The sequence below is a fragment of the Haliaeetus albicilla genome, chromosome 11, assembly GCF_947461875.1.
Source record: "Haliaeetus albicilla chromosome 11, bHalAlb1.1, whole genome shotgun sequence".
NCBI classification, from domain to species: Eukaryota; Metazoa; Chordata; class Aves; order Accipitriformes; family Accipitridae; genus Haliaeetus; species Haliaeetus albicilla.
Window position 1 is genome coordinate 43,537,954 of NC_091493.1, and position 20,397 is coordinate 43,558,350.

Below are 20,397 nucleotides of genomic sequence, written 5' to 3' on the forward strand. Positions count from 1 at the left end.
CCAGGCGGGGGCTCGGGGTGTCACCCGCCTGAGGACGGGGACACTGGGGGGGGTCCCCGCCGTGTCCCCCCTGTGTCCCCACCCTGCGCCCCCGCCTCCCACTCGTGTCCGTGTCCCCGTGTCCCCAGCCCCGGCCCTCTCAGGTCCCCCCCGTGTCCCCCAAAGACGCTCCCGTGTCCCCGTGTCCCTTCCCATGTCCCCATCCCTCTCGTGTCCCCACCGATGCTCCCGTGTCCCCCCCGTGTCCCCACCCCGTCAATCCCGCATCCCTTCCATGTCCCCACCGCGTCCCCATGTCCCTTCCCATGTCCCCATCCCTGTCACTCCAATGTTCCCTCCATGTCCCCGCTGATGCTCCCGTGTCCCTTCTGTGTCCCCATCCCTCCCGTGTCCCCCCCGTGTCCCCCCATGTCCCCCCTCTGTCCCCATGTCCCCTCCATGTCCCCATCCCTCCCGTGTCCCCCCCGTGTCCCCATCCCTGTCACTCCCACGTCCCCCCCGTGTCCCCCATCTCCCCAGTGTCCCCATCTCTCCCGTGTTCCCCCCCCCCGTCCCTCCCACGTCCCCCCCGATGCTCCCGTGTCCCCTGCGTGTCCCTCCTGCCCCCCCCCGCCCCGGTCCCCACCGTGTCCCCCCCGTGTCCCGTGTCGGTCCCCGCGTTGCCATGGCCGCTGGAGGAAAATAGGACACGGGGAGGGGCCCGAGGGGGCTGAGCGGGGACACGGACACGGGGGGGACACGGGGGGGACACGGGGGGGGACACGGACGGGAAACAAGGGGGGGGCAGACAGAGGGATGGGGACACGGGGGACATGGAGGGACTAAATGGGGACACGGGGGGGGACATGGGGATGGGGACATGGGGACATGCCCCCAGTATCCCCCCAGTGCCCCCAGTGTCAGCCAGTCTTCCCAGTCCCTCCCAGTATCCCCATAGGGACTCTGCCCCCCCAGTCCCTCCCAGTATCCCCACAGGGGCTCTGCCCACCCAGTCCATCCAGTATCCCCAGAGTCCCTAGAGCCCCCAGTCCCTCCCAGTATCCTCATAGGGGCTCTGCTCCCCCAGTTCTCCCAGTATCCCCAGTGCCTCCCAGTCCCTCCCAGTATCCCCAGTCCACCCCAGTCCCTCCCAGTATCCCCACAGGGGCTCTGCTCCCCCAGTCCCTCCCAGTATCCCCAGTCCTCCCCAGTCCCTCCCAGTGCCCCCAGTATCCCCATAAGGGCTCTGCTCCCCCAGTATCCCCAGTGCCCCCACTCTCCCCAGTTCTCCCAGTATCCCCAATATCCCCACAGGGACTCTGCTCCCCCAGCATCCCCGGTGCCCCCCAGTGCCCCCCAGTCCCCCCTCAGTCCCCTAGCCCCGCCCCTTCCCGCGTGGGTAGGTGGGGGGGAGGGGGGTGTGAGGGTAGGCGACCAGGAGGGGGCGGGGCGCACCTGCAGTCACGTGCCTCGGCCCCGCCCCCTCTCCCCCTCCCCCCTCCCCTCCCCTCCCCGCACCTGGCGCTGGCGCCACGCTCCCGCCCCGGGGCCGCGCCCGCCAGCCGAACCCACCCGAACCCTCTCCGAGCGTCGCCGAACCCTTTCCGAACCCACCCGAAGCCCTTCCGAACCCACCCGAAGCTCCCCCGCTCCCGCCACGAAGCTTACCCGAACCCCCGTCGAACCTCCCCGAAGCCGACCCGAACGCCTCCGATTTTCCCCGAACGTAGCCGAACCGGGGCCGGACCGGGCCCCCGCCGCCCCGCCGGTATTCCCGGGGATGGTGGCGGCTCCCCCCGCCGCTGCCGCGGCCATGCGCCGGGGTTTCCTGGTCCCCGAGATCCGCCCGCTCGACCAGTACGACGGGGCGAGGGCTCGGAGCGCCGCCAGCCTCGCCTGGGCCATCGCCACCGGCTACGGAGGCGCGGGTAGGCCCCGGTACCGGGAAGGGGGGGGACCGGGAAAGGGGGGGGATACCGGGAAGGGGGGGGGTACTGGGAGGTGAGGGGGGGTACTGGGAGGTGGGGGGGGGCTGGTACTGGGGGCTGTGGTGTACTGGGGGGGATGGAGGGAGGGACCGGTACCGGAGGGGGGGACGGGGACCGGTGTCGGGGGTGTGGGGGTGTTTTCCCGGTCCTTTGGGGGGGGGTTCCTGTCAGCCCCCCCCCGTTCGGTGCTTTTGTTGCAGTCTTGGGGGGGGGGGGGAGTGTGACGTCGCGGCGTGACGTCACAGGGCGGGAACCCCTGCGGCGCCGCCTCTTGCGGTGTTGGGGGGGGGAGGGAGGGGTCGGGTGGGTGGGTGGGTGTGTCCCACCCGGGGGGGGTCCCCCATGTGGGCCCCCCGGGGGTCTGGGGGAACCCCCCCATCTTTCACCCCCCTGACAGTGGGGGGACCCCCATTGCCCCCCCCAAGGTTTTGGGGAGCTCTCTGCCCCCCCCCCCCATTCTGAGCCCAGCAGCTCCCAACTCCCCCCCCCCAGCTGGTCAAAGTCCGCCGTTCCCCCCCCCAGCACCCTTTGGACCCTGGGAGGGACCAAATCCCAGGGCGGGGGGGGGGGGGGGAGGAGGGACCCAAATGTCCAGGCGGGGGGGGGGGGCACCTAGGTGCTGTGTTTTGAGGATGGGGGGGGCACCCACGCTGGGGACCAGGGGGTGCTGGGGACACACACACTGATTTACACCCACCCCATGGGGACCCAGCACCCACTGGGTGCAGGGGGGGGGCTGGGGTGTGAGCCGCCCCCCCCCCCCCCCGTGGCTGTGGGGTGCAGGATGGGTGCTGTGGTGTGGGTGCCACGGGTGCTAGGTGGGTGCTGGGTGGGTGCCGTGGGTGCAGGATGGGCGCCATGGGTTTGGTGGCGGTGCCATGGGTGCAGGATGGGTGCCATGAGTTGGGTGCTGGGTGGGTGCCGTGGGATGGATGGGGGTGCCGTGGGTGCAGGATGGGTGCTCCGGCATGGGTGCCATGGTGCCAGGTGGGTGCAGGATGGGTGCCGTAGGTGCCATGGGTTGGGTGTGGGTGCAGGATGGGTGCTGCGGGTTGGGCAGCGGCACTGTAGGTGCCATGGCTGCAGGATGGGTGCCATGGGTGGGTGCAGGATGGGTTGGGTGTGGGCGCCATGGGTGCAGGATGGGTGCCGTGGGATGGATGTGGGTGCAGGATGGGCGCCATGGGGTTGGGTGTGGGCGCCATGGGTGCAGGATGGGTGCCGTGGGATGGATGTGGGTGCAGGATGGGCGCCATGGGTTGGGTGTGGGCGCCGTGGGTGCAGGATGAGTGCCGTGGGATGGATGTGGGTGCAGGATGGGTGCCACGGGTGCCATGGGTTGGGTGTGGGTGCCGTGGGTGCAGGACGGGTGCCGTGGTGTGGGTGCCATGGGTGCAGGATGGGTGCCGTGGGTTGGGTGTGGGTGCTGGGTGGCAGTAGCGGGCCAGCACCCGCCGGGTGCCCGGGGCGGGGGTGGGGGCTCGTTCCCACGCTGGGTGGGGCGGGCGTGGGGGCGGGCACCCGCCGGGGGCCCCCGGGCTGGGTGCCAGGGGTCCGCCCCCACCCACGGCCCCACCTGCCCGTGGGGTGCTGGCCCTGCCCCTCCAGGAATGTGCCCCCCACCCTGGCCGCACCTCCAGGGAGGCACCCAGGTGTCCCAGTTCCCCTCCCACCCGTCTCTAGGGGTCTGTGGTCACGGTGGGTCTCACGGTGGACCATGTGGTGGTCCTGTGGCCGCTGTGGGGCTGTGGCAGTTGGGGGTCTCCGTGGCCGTGGGTCCATGGTTGGATCCGTGGTCATCGGTTCCTGGTGGGCTCTTGGCTGTGGATCTGTGGTGGGTCCGTGGCTATTGGGGGTCTCCGTGGCTGTGGGTCCATGGTTGGATCCTTGGTCATTGGTTCTTGGTGGGGCCTTGGGTATGGGTCCGAGGCCATTGGGGGTCTCCATGGCCGTGGGTCCACGGTTGGATCCATGGTCATTGGTTCTTGGTGGGACCTTGGCCACTGGTCCGTGGCTTTGGTTCGTTGGGGCCGTTGCAGGTGGTTCTCCCCATGACCGTGGGTTCATGGCTGTGGTGGGATCTGTGGGGTTCCATGGTTGCTGTGGGGCTGCAGCTGTGGGTCCACGGTCTCTCCGTGGTTGTTGGGGGTCTCTCTTCATGGTCACGGCCAGGAGTCCGTGGGTAGATCTAAAGCTGTTGGTGCACAGTGGGTCTGTGGTCACTGGGGTCTCCAGTCATGGCCATGGATCTGTGACTGGATCCGTGGCCGTGGGTCCATGGTTGTGGTGGGGTCTGGGGGAGGTCCCTGGTTGCTGTGGGGCTGCAGCCATGGGTCCATGATGGGCCTGAGGCCGTTGGGTCCTCCATAGCTGTGGGTCCGTGGCTGGATCAGTGATTTTGGGTTCCTGGTGGGGCCTTGACCGTGGGTCCGTGGATCCAGTAAGTCTGTGGTGGTGACCGTGGGCCCATCATGGGCCATGATGGGTCTGTGATCCCCACCGTGGGTCAGCGGTGGGTCTGGGGGGGGGGGGGTTGAAGGCAATGAGGGGTCTGTGGCGATGGCTGCGGGTCCGTGGTGGACCCACGGGTGGGTTCGAGGCTTTGTCTATGGGTCTGCGGTGGGTTCGTGGTTCTAGTTGTGGACCTGCGGCGGATCTGTCACCGTGGGTCTCTGGTGGGTTCAAGGCGACAATGAGTTGGTCTGTGGCCATTGCCGTGGGTCTGTGGTTATGGGTCCACGGATGGGTTCAAGGTGGCCGTGGGTCCGTGGTAGCAGCCATGGGTCTGTGATGGACACACAGGTGGATTCAAGACCGTGAGGGGTCTGTGGTCGTGGAGATGGATCTGTGGTGGCTCCATGACTGGGTTCAAGGCAACTATGGGTCCATGGCTGGTCTGGGGCGGTGGCCGTGGGCCTGCAGTGGGTCCACGGATGGGTCCAAGGCAACGAGGGGTCTGTAGCCGTGGCCATGAGTCTGTGGTGGGTACGTAGACATGGGTCTATGAGTGATTTCAAGGCCACAATTTGTCCACGACCCCACGGTGGTGGCCATGGGTCTGTGGTGGGTCCATAGATGGGTCCAAGACAACAAAGGATCGGTGGTGGGTATGTAGACACGGGTCCATGGGGGATTTCAAGCCCATAATTTGTCCACGGTCCCATGATGGATCCACAGACGTGTCCAAGGCAACAAGGGGTCTGTAGCCGTGGGTCCGTGGTGGGTACGCAGCCATGGGTCCGTGGCTGATTTCCAGGCCACAATTTGTCTATGGCCCCATGGTGGGTCTGTGGCGGTGGTCATGGGTCTGTGGTGGGTCCATGGATGGGTTCAAGGCAACAAGGGGTCTGTAGCAATGGCCGTAGGTCTCTGGTGGGTACGTAGCCATGGGTCCATGGGTGATATCAAGGCCACAATTTTCTTGTGACCCCAACAATGGCCCCATGGTGGGTCTGTGGTGGGTCCCTAGATGGTCCCAGAGGCAATGAGGGGTCTATAGCCGTGACCGTGGGTCTGTGGTGGGTCCATAGACATGGGTCCACGGGTGATGTCAAAGCCACGATATGTCTCTGGCCCCTTGGTGGGTCTGTGGTGGGTCCGTGGATGGGTCCACGGCAATGAGGGGGCTGTGTCTGTGGGTCCATGGCCCCATGGTGGGTCTGTGATGGTGGCCATGGGTCCAAGGCAACGCGGGGTCTGTGGTGGGTACGTAGCCGTGAGCCCATGGCTGATTTCAAGGCACCGATGGGTCTGCGATGGGTCGGTGGCGGGTCTTGGGTGCCACCGCCCCTCACCCGTGTCCCCTCACCTTCTCCCTGTGACACCCCCCCAGGCAACGTCCCCGAGGAGCTCCGTGACCCCTTCTACACGGACCAGTACGAGCAGGAGCACATCAAACCCCCCGTCACCCGGCTACTGGTGGCCTCCGACATCTACTGCCGGGCCTGGCGTCATGCCCTGGGACCCCCCGACCCCCCCGCCGTCCCCCCGGCCGATAACGGGGCGCTGCTGGCCCTGCTGACCCGCCGAGGGCTGCCCCCCACCTACCAGGACGCCCCAGTCCGCGAGGCCGATCTCCAGCACAAGCCCATCAAGATGGTGAGGGGAACTGGGAGGTACTGGGGGGGGAGGGGGGGGGGGCACTGGGAGGAATTGGGGAGGGAGCGCGAGGCACTGGGGTGAACTGGGGACGGAGTGGAGGGCACTGGGGGAACTGGGAAGGGAGAGTGAGGCACTGGAAGCACTGGGCAGGGACTGGGATGTACTGGGCAAGGCAAGTGAGGGCACTGGGAGCAGTAGGCAGGCAGTGGGGGGGCACTGGGGAAGGAGAGAGGGGCAATGGGGCAAACTGGGAAGGACTGGGCAGGCAGTGGGGGGAACTGGGCAGGGACTGGGGAGGGAGTGGGGGAGACTAGGAGGAACTGGGAAGGGAGAGTGAGGCACTGGGAAGCACTGGGCAGGGACTGGGATGTACTGGGCAAGTCACGTGAGGGCACTGGGAGCAGTAGGCAGGAAGTGGGGAGGCACTGGGAGGACTGGGCAGGCAGTGGGGGGGTACTGGGGAAGGAGAGGGGGCAATGGGGCAAACTGGGAAGGACTGGGCATGCAGTGGGAGCACTGGGCAGGTAGTGGAGGGCACTGGGGAGAACTGGGAAGCACTGGGCAGGGACTGGTATGTACGGGGCAAGGCACATGAGGGCACTGGGAGCAGTAGACAGGCAGTGGGGGGGCACTGGGAGGACTGGGCAGGCAGTGGGGGGGTACTGGGGAAGGAGAGGGGGCAGTGGGGCAAACTGGGAAGGACTGGGCATGCAGTGGGAGCACTGGGCAGGCAGCAGGAAGGCACTGGGGGGGGTGTGTGTCCCTGTCCCCCCCCCATTAAGCCTGTTAGCGCTGGGGCCTCATTAATTGGCTCATTAATTGGCTTGGGCAGATCCCATTAACCCTGCCCCGCCCACACTGGGGGAGGGGGCACTGAGGGGCGGGGCTACACCCATGGAAGGGGGGGACATCCCCCAGTTTAGGGGTGCCCCTGGCTGGGCCTGGGTTTTGGGGTCCCCTATCTCCCCCCACTTTGGGGCCCCCCATCTCTACCAACATTTGGGGGGCCCCCCCATCTCCCCCCACTTTGGGGGTCCCCAAACTCAACCCATTTTGGGGGGGACACCCATTTCTGCCCACTTTGGGGTGGCCCCCCATCTTCCCCCACTTTGGGGGTCCCCAAACTCAACCCACTTTTGGGGGGCCCTCATGTTCCCCCATTTCGGGGGTCCCCAAACTTAACCCACTTTTGGGGCCCCCCATCTTCCCCCACTTTGGGGGTCCCCACATTCTGCCCACTTTTGGGGGGCCCCCATTTCTCCCCACTTTGGGGGACCCCCTCATCTCCCCCCACTTTGGGGAGGTTGCCCCCAAACTCTCCCCACTTTAGGACTCCCCCCAGCTTTAGCCTGCCTTGGGGCTCCTCCCCCACACCCTAGGGTGCCCCCCCCCCAAAAAACCCACCCCGGCACCCCAAAAATCCCCCCCAGGGCGCCCACCTCGCCCTCATCGACTCCCTGATGGCGGCTTTCGTCACCGAAGCCACCCGGGGGCTGGGACCCCCCCCGGGTGCTCCCCCTGGCCCCAATTCCTGGGAGCAGAAGATCCTTTGCTGGCTGGACACGGTAAGTATTTTTGGGGGGGGAGGGGTGGTATGTTTTGGGGGGGGGGCACCCCAAAATTTACTGACCCCCCAATTTATCTATAGGTGAACCGCAAGCTGCAGGAGAGCACGGAGAGGGAGGGGACCCCCCGACCCGCGGCCCCCCCGGATGGCCCCGCGGCCCCCCCAGCATGCGGACACAAGGTTGGTATTAATTAATAAGGGGATTAATTAATAAGGGCATTACTTGGCAGTGGGGGTTATCATTAATTAATTAGGGGGGCCATTAATTAGCGGGGGTATCAAGAGGGGGCACCCCAAGGCTCGCCCGCTGCTGCACCCAAAGTAGCTTTGCGCCCCCCCCATCTTTCTGCTTTACCCCCCGGTCTCGGGGACCCCCCCGTGGTGTTGGGGACCCCCCTGTGGTGTTGAGGACCCCCTCTTGGTTTTGGGGACCCCACACACACTTTGGTTTTTGGGGAACCCCCCCCGGCTCTGATGCGCCTCTTCTGTGTCTCCTCGGCTTCAGTGTCCCACCCGGTGGTACTGGAAGTTGGTTCCTGTAAGTGGGTGCTTTTCTTTACCCCCCCCGCGAAAATTCCCCCCCCAGCACCCCAAAACTCTCCCCTCCCTGCTTGACCCCCCCTCAAATCCGTGGGGTGCTGCTGGCCCCCCCCCCAGCTTGCTAAGCATGCTCCCCCCCCCCCAAACTTTGCTTCTCGCTGCAGGAAGGATGCTGAGAGGTGCTGCCCCCCCCCCCCCCCAAAAAAATAATTATCTATGGGGGAGTTCCTGCAGCGTGGGGGGGGACACAAGCCCCCCCCAAATGAGGGTCAAGGAGGGGGGGCCCCCCCAGCATCCTCTGCTCGCACCCCCCCTTTTCCATCTTAACTCCTGTGTTGGGGGGGGGGGGGGGGGCACGAAAATTGCATGGGGGGGGGCACAAAATGCCGGGGGGGGGCGCGTGTGTGTTGTGCCTGCAGGGAGTAACACGAGGGACCACCCCCTCACACCCAAAACCCCCCCACCCCAGGGTGGGGGGGGGCAGCAAGCAAACCCCGGAGCAGGGTGCCCCCCCACCCCGCAGCTCTCTCAGCGCTTCCCCCCCCCCCCCAAAAATAGGGGGGCACCAAAGGGACACCCCTAAAAAAAAGGGGGGGGGCACAGAATGTATCCCCCCGATAATAAAGAGGGGGGGGCACCAATTGAACCCCGCCTCAAAAATGGATGCCCCCCCAAAAAAAGAGGGGGGACACCCCCAAATGGTCCCCCCTAAATAAATGGGGGGGCACCGGATGAATTTCTCCAAAATAAATTGGGGGGGGTCGCACTAAATGGCCCCCCCTCCCAAAATGGGGGGGCACTAAGTGGCCCCCCCCAAAGTGGGGCACTAGACACCCCCCAAAAAAACTAACAGAGGGGCACCAAATGAAAGAAACCCCCCCCTCCCAAATTTTGGGGACCCCCCCCCAAATTTTTCAGCATGCTGCCCCGGTGCATGCGGGAGGGGGGTGTGTGTTTTGTCAGTGTCCCCCCCCCCGTGCCCCCCCCCCCCTTACGGCTCTCTCTCCCTTGCTGTGCTGCAGCACGCCATCGCCTTTTGTTTGAAGGAATCGGGGAATAAACCTCCGGTGGTAATGTATCACCCCCCCCGACCCCCCCCCCACCCATGGGTGGGGGGCACCCATCTGCCCCCCCCATCGACACCCCCCCCATTTCGCTGCTGCTGCCTGCAACGCTGCCTGCCTGGTGCCCCCCCCTCAATAGCACCCTGCTCCGGGTTTAGGGGGGGCACCTGTGCCCCCCCCCCCCAAATTAAAGGGGGGGGCATGGTTGTGCCCCCCCCCCCCCCTTCTGGGTGATTTTGGGGTGGGTGGGCACCCATGTGCCCCCCTCCCCCTCAAGACTGTATTGGGGGGGGGCACCCATGGGCACTGATGTACTTAAGGGGGCACCCATGTGGTGTGTGTGTCCCCCCAGTCTGATTTTTTTTTTGGGGGGGGGAGCACCCCTGTGCCCCCCCCCCGACTGCTCTGGGGTGCGTGGGCACCCACAGGGACCAATGGATTTGGGGCGGGGGCACCCACGTGCCTCCCCCCCATTGGGGTGCATGGGCACCCATAGGCGCTGGTGTATTTGGGGAGGGGGCACCCCTGTGCCCCCCCAGTCTGTACTGGGGATGGGGGGGGCACCCATATGCCCCTCCCCACTCTAACTGGGGGGGGAACGGGCACCCCTGCGCCCCCCCCACTGCACTGGGCACCCGTGTTTTCGGGGGGGGGCACCCATGGCCCCCCCCCCCATTCTGCAACAGGATGGGTGGGCACCCCATGCCCCATTTATTTCGGGGGGGGGGCCCCAGTTATGCCATAAGTGCCCCCCCCGCCCTGACTGGAGGGGGCTGGATCATACTGGGGGGGGTGAATCATACTGGGGGGGGTGTATGCGTTGCAGGAGCATCCGTCCGTCTGTCCGTGCCCCCCCCGGCATCTGCATGCCCCCCCCGCATCCCACTGCCTGTTGGGGGGGGGAACACAATGACACCCCCGGGGGGGCTCCCAGCATGCAGAGTTGGGGGGGTTGTATATAAATGGGTAACCCCCCCTTTCTCTTTGGGGGGGGGTTCTGCAGTGCCCATCGCTGACCCCCCCCTTTTTTTTTTAATGCCCCCCCCCCTCCCAGATCCGGTACCGTAAGGACAAGGTGCCCCCCCGGCAGACCCCCTGTTTTCCCCCCGTCCTGGGCTTGAAAGATTTGGCGAGCGGGGGGGCCATCGCCGCCACCATCCACTACTACTGCCCCGAGACCCTGCGCCTGGAGGGTGAGTCTGGGGGGGGCACGGGGGGGGGTATCGTGCTGGGGGGGGTATCGTGCTGGGGGGGGGGGCACAGAGCATCTTTTTTTGGGGGGCACGCGGTCGGTGCCAAGACATCAGGATGGGGACGGAGGGGTCCCTCTTTTTTTTTCCTCCCCGGGGGTGTGTGGCTGGGGGGGTGACGGCGATGCCGGGGGTGGGAGACGATGGTGTGCCCCCCCCCGTGTCCCCCCCCCAGAAGTGTGCCTGAAGGAGCCGATGTCGGTGGCCGAGAGTCTCCACAACCTGGGGCTGGTGCGGGAATTCAGCCGCCGGCACCTCGGCACCCGCTGCCCCCTCGCCCTCGAGGACCTGCTCTATATGCCCCCCGCCCTGCGGGTGCGTTTTTTTTTTGGGAGGGGGGGGCAGGAGGCTGGGGAGAGGGTTTTAGGGGGCTGTGGGGTTGTGGGGATACAGGGAGTGGGGAGAATGGGAGCAGAATGGGGGGGGGTATGGGGGGGCTGGGGGGGCGCAAGGACATGGGGAGAGTGGGGACGGGGGGACACGGGGGGGGCATAGGAGAATTGGGGGGGGTGCATGGGGATATGGGGGGGGCCCGGGGGGATTTGGGGGGGACGACACAGGGGGGTTGGGGACACGGTGACATGGGGGGGGACACGGGGACATGGGGGGGGCACAGGGGACCCAGCGTGCTGACAGGGGGTGTGCAGGATTTGGGGGGGGATGACAGCCAGTGGGGACAGCAGGGGACACTGGGGGGGGGGACACAACACACACCCATGACCCCCCTTGACACCCACTTCCCCCCCCAGCTGAACGTGGGGGCCTTCCTCGCCGAGCTCTTCCTCTGCTTCGAGGTGCTGCGCCCCCCCTTCGTGCGCCCCCGGGATCTGGGGGGGCCCTTAGGTATGGTGGGGGGGACACGCTCAAGTTTGGGGGGGGGTCTTGGGGGATCCCCAGGTTGGGGGGGAGGGGGATCTGGGGGGGCCCCAGGTCTGGAGGAGGGACATGGTGGGGGGAGCCTGAGTTTGGGGGGGGGGGGGGTCAGGGGGGATCAAGGGATTTGGGGGGGGCACCCTCCAACATCCGTGTGTGTCCCCCAGAGGTTCCAGCTGCCGGTGATACCCCGACCCCCAAAAGCAGGTGAGGGGCGCGGGGGGGGGGCACTGGGGGTTTTTGGGGGGGGCAAGGGGCCCCCCCTGTACCCCCCCTGACCCCCCCCCCCGTGTCATGTGTCTGCCCCCCCACAGCTCCCCTGGCTTCAACTTCCGGCACCCGCTGCTGCCGGGGGGGCAGCCCCCCCCCTCGCTGAGGGGCACCCCAGGTGAGGCATCCCCCCCCAGGGGTGAGGGGCACCCCAAAACCTTGTGGGTGCCCTTGTAGGGGGGTAATCTGAGGGGCGGGGGGGGCTCTAGGGGGGGTCGTTGGGCTTTGGGGGCACTGGGGGGGTTGTTGGGCTTTGGGGGGGGCTGGGACCATGGGGGGGGTAACTGGGGGGGTCTGGGGGTGCTGGGGGGGGCATGGGGCTGAGGGGAGTCTGGGGGGGGGTTGTGGGGGTGCCTGGGGGGGTTATAGAGCTCGGGGGGGGGCTATGGGGTATCTTTGGGGGCTCTTGGGGTTTTGGGGGTGCATTTGGAGGGGTCATAGGGTTGTGGGGAGTCTGGGGGGGCTCTAGGGATGTGCTGGGGGTGTGGGACACATTGGGGGGGGCACGGGGGTGCAGTGGGGGGGCTCTGGGGGTGACCCTGTGTCCCCCCCCAAGGCACCCTGCACCATTCCCCCTCCCTGCCCCACGTCGAGGGGGGGTTCAGCAAGGCCTGGAGCAAGAAGCCCTTAAGGTGAGGGGGGGGGGTCCCATGGGTGCTGGGGGGCAGATATGGGGTCTGTGGGGTGACCCCCCCCCCCCGGCTGAGCTGGGGTGGGGGGGTCAGACGCGGGGAGAGGGGGGATTGGGTGCTGAGTGGGTGCTGAGTGGGTGCTCTGGGGCAGATGTAGGGGTCCCTGGGGTTGGAGGGGGGGGAACGGGTGCCGTGGGGTGGATTTGGGGTGCCATGGGTCAGATTTGGGGTGTCGAGGTGCCGTGAGGCAGAAGCAGGGTGCCGTGGGGTGGATTTGGGGTGCCGTGGGGCAGAAGCGGGGTGCCGTGGGGCAGAGCCGGGGCGCAGATATAGAAAACTGCACGGGGAGAGGGGAAGCCATTACCGTGGGGTCAGGCGGGGGGGGGGGGAGATGTGGGGCTACGCTCAGCCCCCCAACTCCCCCCGCCCCATAACCCCCCCCCCCGCCGCCCCACAGCCACCCCCTTTCCCAAGCCGTCTCCTTCAGCATCCCCTTCGGCCTCGACAGCGACGTCGACATCGTGATGGGCAACCCGGTGGGGGCCGCCCTGGCCCGTTCGGCCAGCACCGACAGCCTGGCCCCCCCCCGCCGTCCCCCACCCCCCCGCCTGCCCCCCAATTCTTCCCCTCCACCGCCGGCACCCGCCTCTCTACCTAACGGTCTCCCCGAGACCCCCGGCCCGGAGCTGCCCACCATCGAGGAAGCTCTCCAGATCATCCACAGTTCCGAACGGCTTCTCCCTGAAGGAGCCCCCGACGCTTTCTATCTCCACTCGCCGGACCCCCCCGTAGATATTGGGGACCCCCCTGGACCCCCCAACCTCCGCCAGCCCCCCGTTTCCACCGCCGACCCTCCGGCCCCCTCGGGCCGTACCATGACCAGCTTTGCCGAACGGAAGAAGAAGCTGGAAGAAGCCGCCGGCGTCGGGGGGGGAGGCGGGGGTACCGTCGCTGGCGGATCCCCCCAGATTTTGGGGGGCCCCCCGGGGGGTCACCCTGAAGCTGGTGAAGGTTTGAGCGCCGAAATGAGCCAGCTGGGTGCTCGCTTGGAGGAGAAACGCCGCGCCATCGAGGCGCAGAAGAAGAGGATCGAAGCCATCTTCGCCAAGCACCGCCAGCGCTTGGGCAAGAGCGCCTTCCTCCAGCTGAAGCGCGGGGGCGAGGAAGAGGAGGACGAAGAGGAAGAAGAAGGTTCCGGCAGCAAGAAACAAGTCACCTTCGCGCCCCCGGAACCCCCCGGGCATTACGAGGCGGCGGTGGCCAAGCTGAGCACGGCGTTGAGCACCCTCCAGTTGGACATGCAACGCTTGAGTCAACAACAGCAACGGCTCCTGCAGGACCAACGTCCTCCCGCTGGCCAAGCTTGGGTCATCCCTGTCCCCAAGGGGGGGCGAGGGACAGCGGCCGCCGCCACCCCCCCGCCACCGCCGCCACCACCCAAAGCGCCCGCTTCCCCTTCGCCATCTCGGAAGGCGGGGGTCCCGCCGGCCCGTAAACCCCCCCGGAGCCCCCGGCGGGCTCGGCCGGCCGAGTTGAGGTTGCCCACCCTGACGCGGGTGTTGACCCCCCCCCACGATGTGGACACATTGCCCCATCTCCGAAAGTTCTCCCCCAGCCAGGTGCCTGTCCAGACCCGTTCCTCCATCCACTTCTCCGAGGAGGAAGAAGAGGACGAAGACGATGAAGGACCTTTGGCCGGACCGCCCCCCCCCGATTCGCCCGACCCCCCTGAGATGGAGGCGAGGGGCAACCTGCGCCCCGCGGGGACGACCCGGGTGTCGGGCGATGGCACCAGCGACGTCTCGTCGCCGGGCGAGCGCCGGGCCAGCCTCATCGAGGTGCCGCTGGGCAGCCTGCGGGCCGAGGAAGAGGAGGGAGAAGGGGACTCCTTGGAGGGGTCGCCCACCGAGGGGGGGGCCGGCGCTGAGACGCGAGCCAGCCTCGGCTTCTTCTTCAAGGTACGGGCTAGGGAGGGGACACGGGGACGACGGAGGAGGTGGTGGGGGGACGATGGCTGTGGTGGCATGGGGACAGTGGAGGCACAAGGACGATGGCCATGGTGGCACAAGGGTGGTGGCATGGGGACAGTGGAGATGGAGGAACAGGGATGATGGCCATGGTGGCATGGGGACAAAGGAGATGGAGGAACGGGGATGACGGATCTGGTGGCATGGGGACAATGGAGGTGGAAGCACAAGGACAATGGACGTAGTGGCAGAGGGGTGATGGCCATGGTGGCATGGGGACAGTGGAGGTGGAAGAATGGGGATGATGGCCATGGTGGCATGGGGACAATAGAGATGGAGGAGCGGGGATGACGGATCTGGTGGCATGGGGACAATGGAGATGGAGGCACAAGGATGATGGACGTAGTGGCAGAGGGGTGATGGACATGGTGGCACAAGGATGATGGCTGTGGTGGCATGGGGACAGTGGAGGTGGAGGAACAGGGATGATGGCCGTGGTGGCATGGGGACAGTGGAGGTGGAGGCACAAGGACAATGGACGTAGTGGCAGAGGGATTGATGGCCATGGTGGCATGGGGACAGTGGAGATGGAAGAACAGGGATGACGGACCTAGTGGCATGGGGACAGTGGAGGTGGAGGCACAAGGACGATGGACGTAGTGGCAGAGGGATGATGGACATGGAGGAGCAGGGACAATGGACCTGGTGGCACGGGGACAATGGATGTAGTGGCAGAGGGATGACGGACATGGTGGCATAGAGATGGGTATCGTGGTGGCCTGGGGACGATGGAGGTGGGGGAATGGATGATAGACATAGGGACGATGGAGGTCGAGGAACAGGGATGGGGATGATGAACATACTGGCACAGGGACAATGGACGTGGTGGCACAGGGATAATGGCCACGGTGGCATGGGGATGATGGACATGGAGGAACAGGGATGATGGAGGTGGTGGCCCGGGGATGATGAATGTAGTGGCACAGGGAAGATGGCCATGGTGGCCCAGGGACGATGGAGGTGGAGGAATAGAAATGATGGACGTGGTGGCACAGGGGCAACAGACATGGGGACGTAGAGGCAGGGGGATGAGGGACCTGGTGGCACAGGGACAGTGGAGGTGGAGATGGAGATGACGGACCTGGTGGCATGGTGGAGGAATGGAGACGATGGCCATGGTGGCATGGGGATGAGGGACGTGGTGGCACCGGGATGGTCATCGTGGTGGCATGGGCATGGTGGGGGTGGAGAGGCTCAGGGATGGGGAGGGTGGGTGATGGTCCCCACGGGTGGGTGACGGTCCCCGTGGGTGGGTGATGCTCCCCATGGGTGGGTGGGTGATGATCCCGCGGGTGCTGCCGGGCACCGGCCTCGATGACGGTGGCGGGAGCGTTGGGTCCCCGTTGCTGGGTTCTGGTCGGGATTGGGTGGGTGGGTGGGGGTCAGGGTGGGGGTCCCATGGGGGTGCCGCGGTGCAGGCGGAGGGTCCGGCGGAGGCGGCGATGGCGCAGCGGCGTGCCAGCCTGCTGGAGCGGCAGCAGCGGCGCAGCGAGCAGGCCCGGCAGCGGCGGCACTGGCTGGAAGCTGAGCGGGAACGACGCCAGCGGGAAGAAGCCGAGGCCAGGTGGGTGGGGGGGCACCCATGGGTGGGGGGGGGACACGCACACCATCCAGGGACACTCAGGCAGAGTGCCCCCCCCTCCCAGCCCAAGGCCAGGGTGCTGGGGGTCTCACCTGCTGCCCCCCCACAGGGTGCAGAGTTGGGTGTGTGTGTGGGGGGTGTCTCACTCGTGTGCCCCCCCCCCCCAGGGTGCTGTCAGAGCCCCCCCGCCCCCCCGAGGAGGAGGGGGGGGGCCGTCGGGGCGACTTCACCCGCCAGGAATACGAGCGCCGGCAGCAACTGAAGCTGATGGAGGAGTTGGAGAAGGTGCTGCGGCCCCCCCGGGGAACCCCCCGAGGTTCCCGGGGACCCCCCCGGGGACCCCCCCGTGGTCCCCGGCCCCGCTGCTGCGACGACTCTGCCCTGGCCCGCAGCCCCCCCAAGGGGCTCCTCGGTACGGGACATGGTGGGGGGACACACAGGCCACCCCTAAGGGGCTCCTCAGTATGGGAGGGGGGACATTGGGTGGGGGGAACAGGCCACCCCGAGGGGCTCTTTGGTACAGGAGGGCGACATGGGGACATTTTGGGGGGACACAGGCCACCCCCCTACCCTGATGGGGGTGTCGTCCCCCCCAACTCCATGTCCCCCCCCCGCAGGCGCCCGGCTCTCCAAGGTTTACTCCCAGAGCACCCTCTCCCTCTCCACCGTGGCCGCCGACCCCGGGGGCACCCACCCCGGGGGGAAAGCACCCAGGTACGGGGTGGGGGGGTCAGAGGGGTCGGGGGGGGTCTGGGGGGGGTGTCAGGGTGGGCTGGGGGGTTAGCATGGTCCAGGTGGGGGTCTGGGTGTTGGTGTGGGGTGCTGGGGGTTAGTGGGGAGGGGGGGTCTGGGTGGGGGTCCAGTGTTGGGGGGGTGGTCATGGGGGGGGGGTCTGGGGGTCAGCATGAGGTCTGGGTGCGGGTCCCGGTGGGGGTCGGTGCGTGACCCTGTGTCCCCAGCCGGGCTGCGTCCCCCTCGGGACCGATGTCCCCAGGGCGTGTCCCCCCCGGACGGGAGCGCGAGTGGGAGAATGAGTCCAGCGCCTCGTCCCCCGCCTCCGTCCCTGAATACACCGGTGAGTGTCGCCCCCATGTCCGCCACCGTGTCCCCCCCCAGTCCCCATTTCCCCCACCGTGTCCCCTGTGTGTCCCCCAGTACATTGGCGAGTGTCCCCCTGGTGTCCCCATGTCCCCCAGTACACCAGTACCACCCCTGCGTCCCTGTCACCAGTATCGTGTCCCCCCCCACCAGTGCCCGTGTCACCTGTGTCCCCTTGGGGTGCCCATCATGCCCCCCCCAGTGTCCCCAATGCCCCTGTCCCCCCCCCCCGATGTCCCCAGAGCCCCCACTCCCCGGTTTCACCGCCGCCCGGTGTCCCCGCAGGTCCCCGCCTGTACAAGGAGCCGAGCGCCAAGTCCAACAAGCACATCATCCACAACGCGCTGGCCCACTGCTGCCTGGCTGGCCGCGTCAACGAGCCCCAGAAGAACCGCGTCCTCGAGGTGAGACACCATGGGGACGTGGGGACACATGGCCCTGGGGGAACATGTGGCCCTGGGGACATACATGGCCCTGGGGACATCCTGGAGATACCCTGGGGACATCCCCAGGAGTGGTTGGGTGTCTCAAGGAACCCTAGAAGAACTACGACCTCAAGGTGAGTTGACATGGGGACATGTAGGGGACACAGGCTCTGGGGGAGACACGTCGTCCTGGGGACACCCCCAGGAGTGGTTGGGTGCGTCAACAAACCCCAGAAGAACCGTGTCCTCAAGGTGAGCCACCCTGGGGACATGGGGACACATGGCCCTGGGGACATCCTGGAGATACTCTGGGGCCACCCCCTGGGAGCGGTTGGGTGCTTCAAGAAGCCCCTGAAGAACCAAGTCCTCGAGGTGAGCCACTGTGGGGACACCCTTGGGAGCGGTTGGGTGTCTCAAGGAGCCCCAGAAGAACCATGGCTTCAAGGTGAGCCACCCTGCGGACACATGGCCCTGGGGGGACACATGGCCCTGGGGACACCCCCGGGAGCAGTTGCGTGTCTCAAGGAACCCCAGAAGAACCACGACCTCAAGGTGAGTTGACATGTAGGGGATACAGGCTCTGGGGGGCACACGTGGTCCTGGAGACACCTCCGGGAGCGGTTGGGTGCTTCAAGAAGCCCCTAAAGAACTGTGTCCTCGAGGTGAGCCACTGTGGGGACACCCTGAGGACACCCCAGGGACACCCCAGGAGTGGTTGGGTGCATCAACAAGCCCCAGAAGAACCGTGTCCTCAAGGTGAGCCATTCTGGGGACATGGGGACACATGGCCCTGGGGACATCCTGGAGATACCCTGGGGACACCCCCAGGAGTGGTTGGGTGTCTCAAGGAACCCTAGAAGAACTACAACCTCAAGGTGAGTTGACATGGGGACATGTAGGGGACACAGGCTCTAGGGGGGACACGTGATACTGGGGACACCTCCAGGAGCGGTTGGGTGCGTCAACAAGCCCCAGAATTGTGTCCCCAAGGTGGCTCACCTTGAGGATATGGGGACATGCAGGGGACACATGGGGACATGGCCCTGGGGACAACCCTGGGAGTGGTTGGGTGTCTCAAGGAGCCCCTGAAGAACCATGTCCTCGAGGTGAGCCATGCTGGGGACACAGGGACATGCAGGGGACATGGCCTCTGGGGGGGACACCCCTAGGAGTTGTCGGGTGCGTCAAGGAGCTCCAGAAGAACCACATCCTCGAGGTGAGCCACCATGGGGACGTGGGGACACACGGGGACATGGCCCTGGGTGGGGACAACACACATGGCCCTGGGGACACCCTCGAGGCGAGTTGGGCGACGCTGGTCCTGGAGGACACAGTGGGGACATCAACATGGGTGGCACTTTTTGGGGGGGGGGGGGGGGGGTTGATGCAAGACCAAGCTTCACCCATGGTTGGGGCTTAGGGTGCCCCCTCCTCATTTAACCCTTTGTTTCCTCCTTCCCCCCCCCCCTCCAGGAAGTGGAGAAGAGCAAAGCCAACCATTTCCTCATCCTCTTCCGCGATGGCAGCTGCCAGTTCCGGGCTCTTTACACGCTGGGGGGGGACCCCCCTGAGCTGAGCCGCTTGGCGGGGGTGGGCCCCCGCACCGTCCCCCTCCCCATGGTGGAAGGGATTTACAAGTACAACTCGGACCGCAAACGCTTCACCCAAATCCCAGCCAAGACCATGTCCATGAGTGTCGATGCCTTCACCATCCCCGGACACCTCTGGCAGCCCCGTAAGCCCGGAACCCCTAAAAAACCCAGCACCCCCAAGTGAAAAACAAAAGAAAAATATGGGGGGGGGGGATTGGTGGCAATTTTGGGTGGCAGCACCCTGCGGGGGGTGATGGCGGTGGTGGGATGTGGGTGTCTGATGCCTTTCACCATCCCCAGGCACCTCTGGCAGCTCTGTAAGCCTGGCAGCCCCCCAGAAAAAAAACCTGCCCCCCCAAAAACCCTGGTAACCCCCAAGTGAAAAAAAAAAAATGGGGGGGGGTGGCAGCACCCTGGGGGGGATGTGGGTCCCTATCCCTGAGGGGGGCTGGGGCAAGGGTGGCACCTCGGTAAAGGGTTGGGGACAGGTTGATATGGGGGGGGGACACACACATGGAGGTAAAGGGGGGTGTCCCCAAGGCTGGTGCCCCCCCCAAAGGTGTGGGGACACAGGTGGAGGGGACATGGAGCTAAGGGGGGGGCTGTGTGTCATCACCACCCCCCCATGTCACCTCTGTGCCTCTCAAAAGGTTTGGGGACAAGGTGACACAGCTGGGGGTGGCACAGAGATAAATGCCCCCCCCAAGAGATTTGGGGACAAGGTGACACAGTTTGGGGTTGGCACAGTGATAAATAGGGTTGCCCCCCCCCCCCCCGGTGCCACCCCCATGAGATTTGGGGACAGGGTGACACAGCTGGAACTTAGTGGAGCTGTCCCTTAGCCCGGTGCCACCAGTGTGCCCCCCCCCCCCAAAATTTGGGGACAGTGCAGGGGGGGACATAGAGCTAATGGGGGGGGGGTCATCCCCACCCACTTTGTGCCTAGGCTGTGCCCCCCCTGCCATGAGGTTTGGGGACAGACTGACACAGCCCTGTCATCGTCCCATTCCCCCCCCAAGTGCCATCCCCAAGGGTTGGGGACACGGTGGCACAGATGGGGGGACACACACACCCATTTGGGGGGGTGTCCCCAGTGTCCCCATGGTGCTGCTGGCTCTGCCACCCTGCGACTGTCCCCATTGCCCCCCCCCCCCGGGGTGGGGACGGGGCTGGGGGGGTCACACCCCCCTGTATATAGGGGAGGGGCTGTCTATCGGGGGGGGGGGGTGTGTCGCACAGCTGGTGGGTGTTCAGGGTGGGGGGGTGTCATGTGTCCCCCCCACCTGTGTCATTGTCACTTAATAAAGTAACTTAAAGATAGCCTGGGTTCTTTGAGGGGGGGGGGGCACCCATGGGTGCACAATTTGGGGGGGAGTGACACCACCACCCCCTTATGGGAGCGCTGCCGT

At 66.3% G+C, this 20,397-nt stretch overlaps 1 protein-coding gene across 4 annotated transcripts; it reads left to right on the forward strand.

The window, feature by feature from the left end:
• The first annotated feature begins 1,447 nt into the window (after nucleotides 1–1,447).
• CAMSAP3 (calmodulin regulated spectrin associated protein family member 3) lies at nucleotides 1,448–19,339 on the forward strand. Of its 4 annotated transcripts, none has more exons than XM_069797596.1 (19): nucleotides 1,448–1,907; nucleotides 5,800–6,065; nucleotides 7,499–7,633; nucleotides 7,717–7,815; nucleotides 8,141–8,173; nucleotides 9,198–9,245; nucleotides 10,294–10,432; nucleotides 10,665–10,804; nucleotides 11,239–11,332; nucleotides 11,530–11,569; nucleotides 11,677–11,750; nucleotides 12,189–12,264; nucleotides 12,773–14,222; nucleotides 15,710–15,855; nucleotides 16,041–16,285; nucleotides 16,491–16,587; nucleotides 16,833–16,948; nucleotides 17,257–17,375; nucleotides 18,870–19,339. In XM_069797596.1, exons 1-19 carry the CDS (start codon nucleotides 1,760–1,762, stop codon nucleotides 19,170–19,172), a joined length of 3,768 nt encoding a protein of 1,255 aa, XP_069653697.1. In that variant the 5' UTR covers nucleotides 1,448–1,759; the 3' UTR covers nucleotides 19,173–19,339. The 4 variants fall into 4 exon arrangements, with proteins under 4 accessions (XP_069653697.1, XP_069653694.1, XP_069653695.1 ...); XM_069797593.1 differs by having other exon boundaries at nucleotides 1,449–1,907; nucleotides 12,722–14,222; XM_069797594.1 differs by lacking the exon at nucleotides 9,198–9,245 and having other exon boundaries at nucleotides 1,450–1,907; nucleotides 12,722–14,222.
• Nucleotides 19,340–20,397: the final 1,058 nt, after the last annotated feature.

Excerpts from the sequence above, each read along its gene's own strand:
- CAMSAP3 (XM_069797593.1), top strand. The coding sequence starts at position 1,760 with ATGGTGGCGGCTCCCCCCGCCGCTGCCGCGGCCATGCGCCGGGGTTTC. Across the intron at positions 7,816-8,140 it reads CCCCAGCATGCGGACACAAG|TGTCCCACCCGGTGGTACTG; the intron begins GTTGGTATTAAT and ends CCTCGGCTTCAG. Across the intron at positions 9,246-10,293 it reads CGGGGAATAAACCTCCGGTG|ATCCGGTACCGTAAGGACAA; the intron begins GTAATGTATCAC and ends CCCCCCTCCCAG.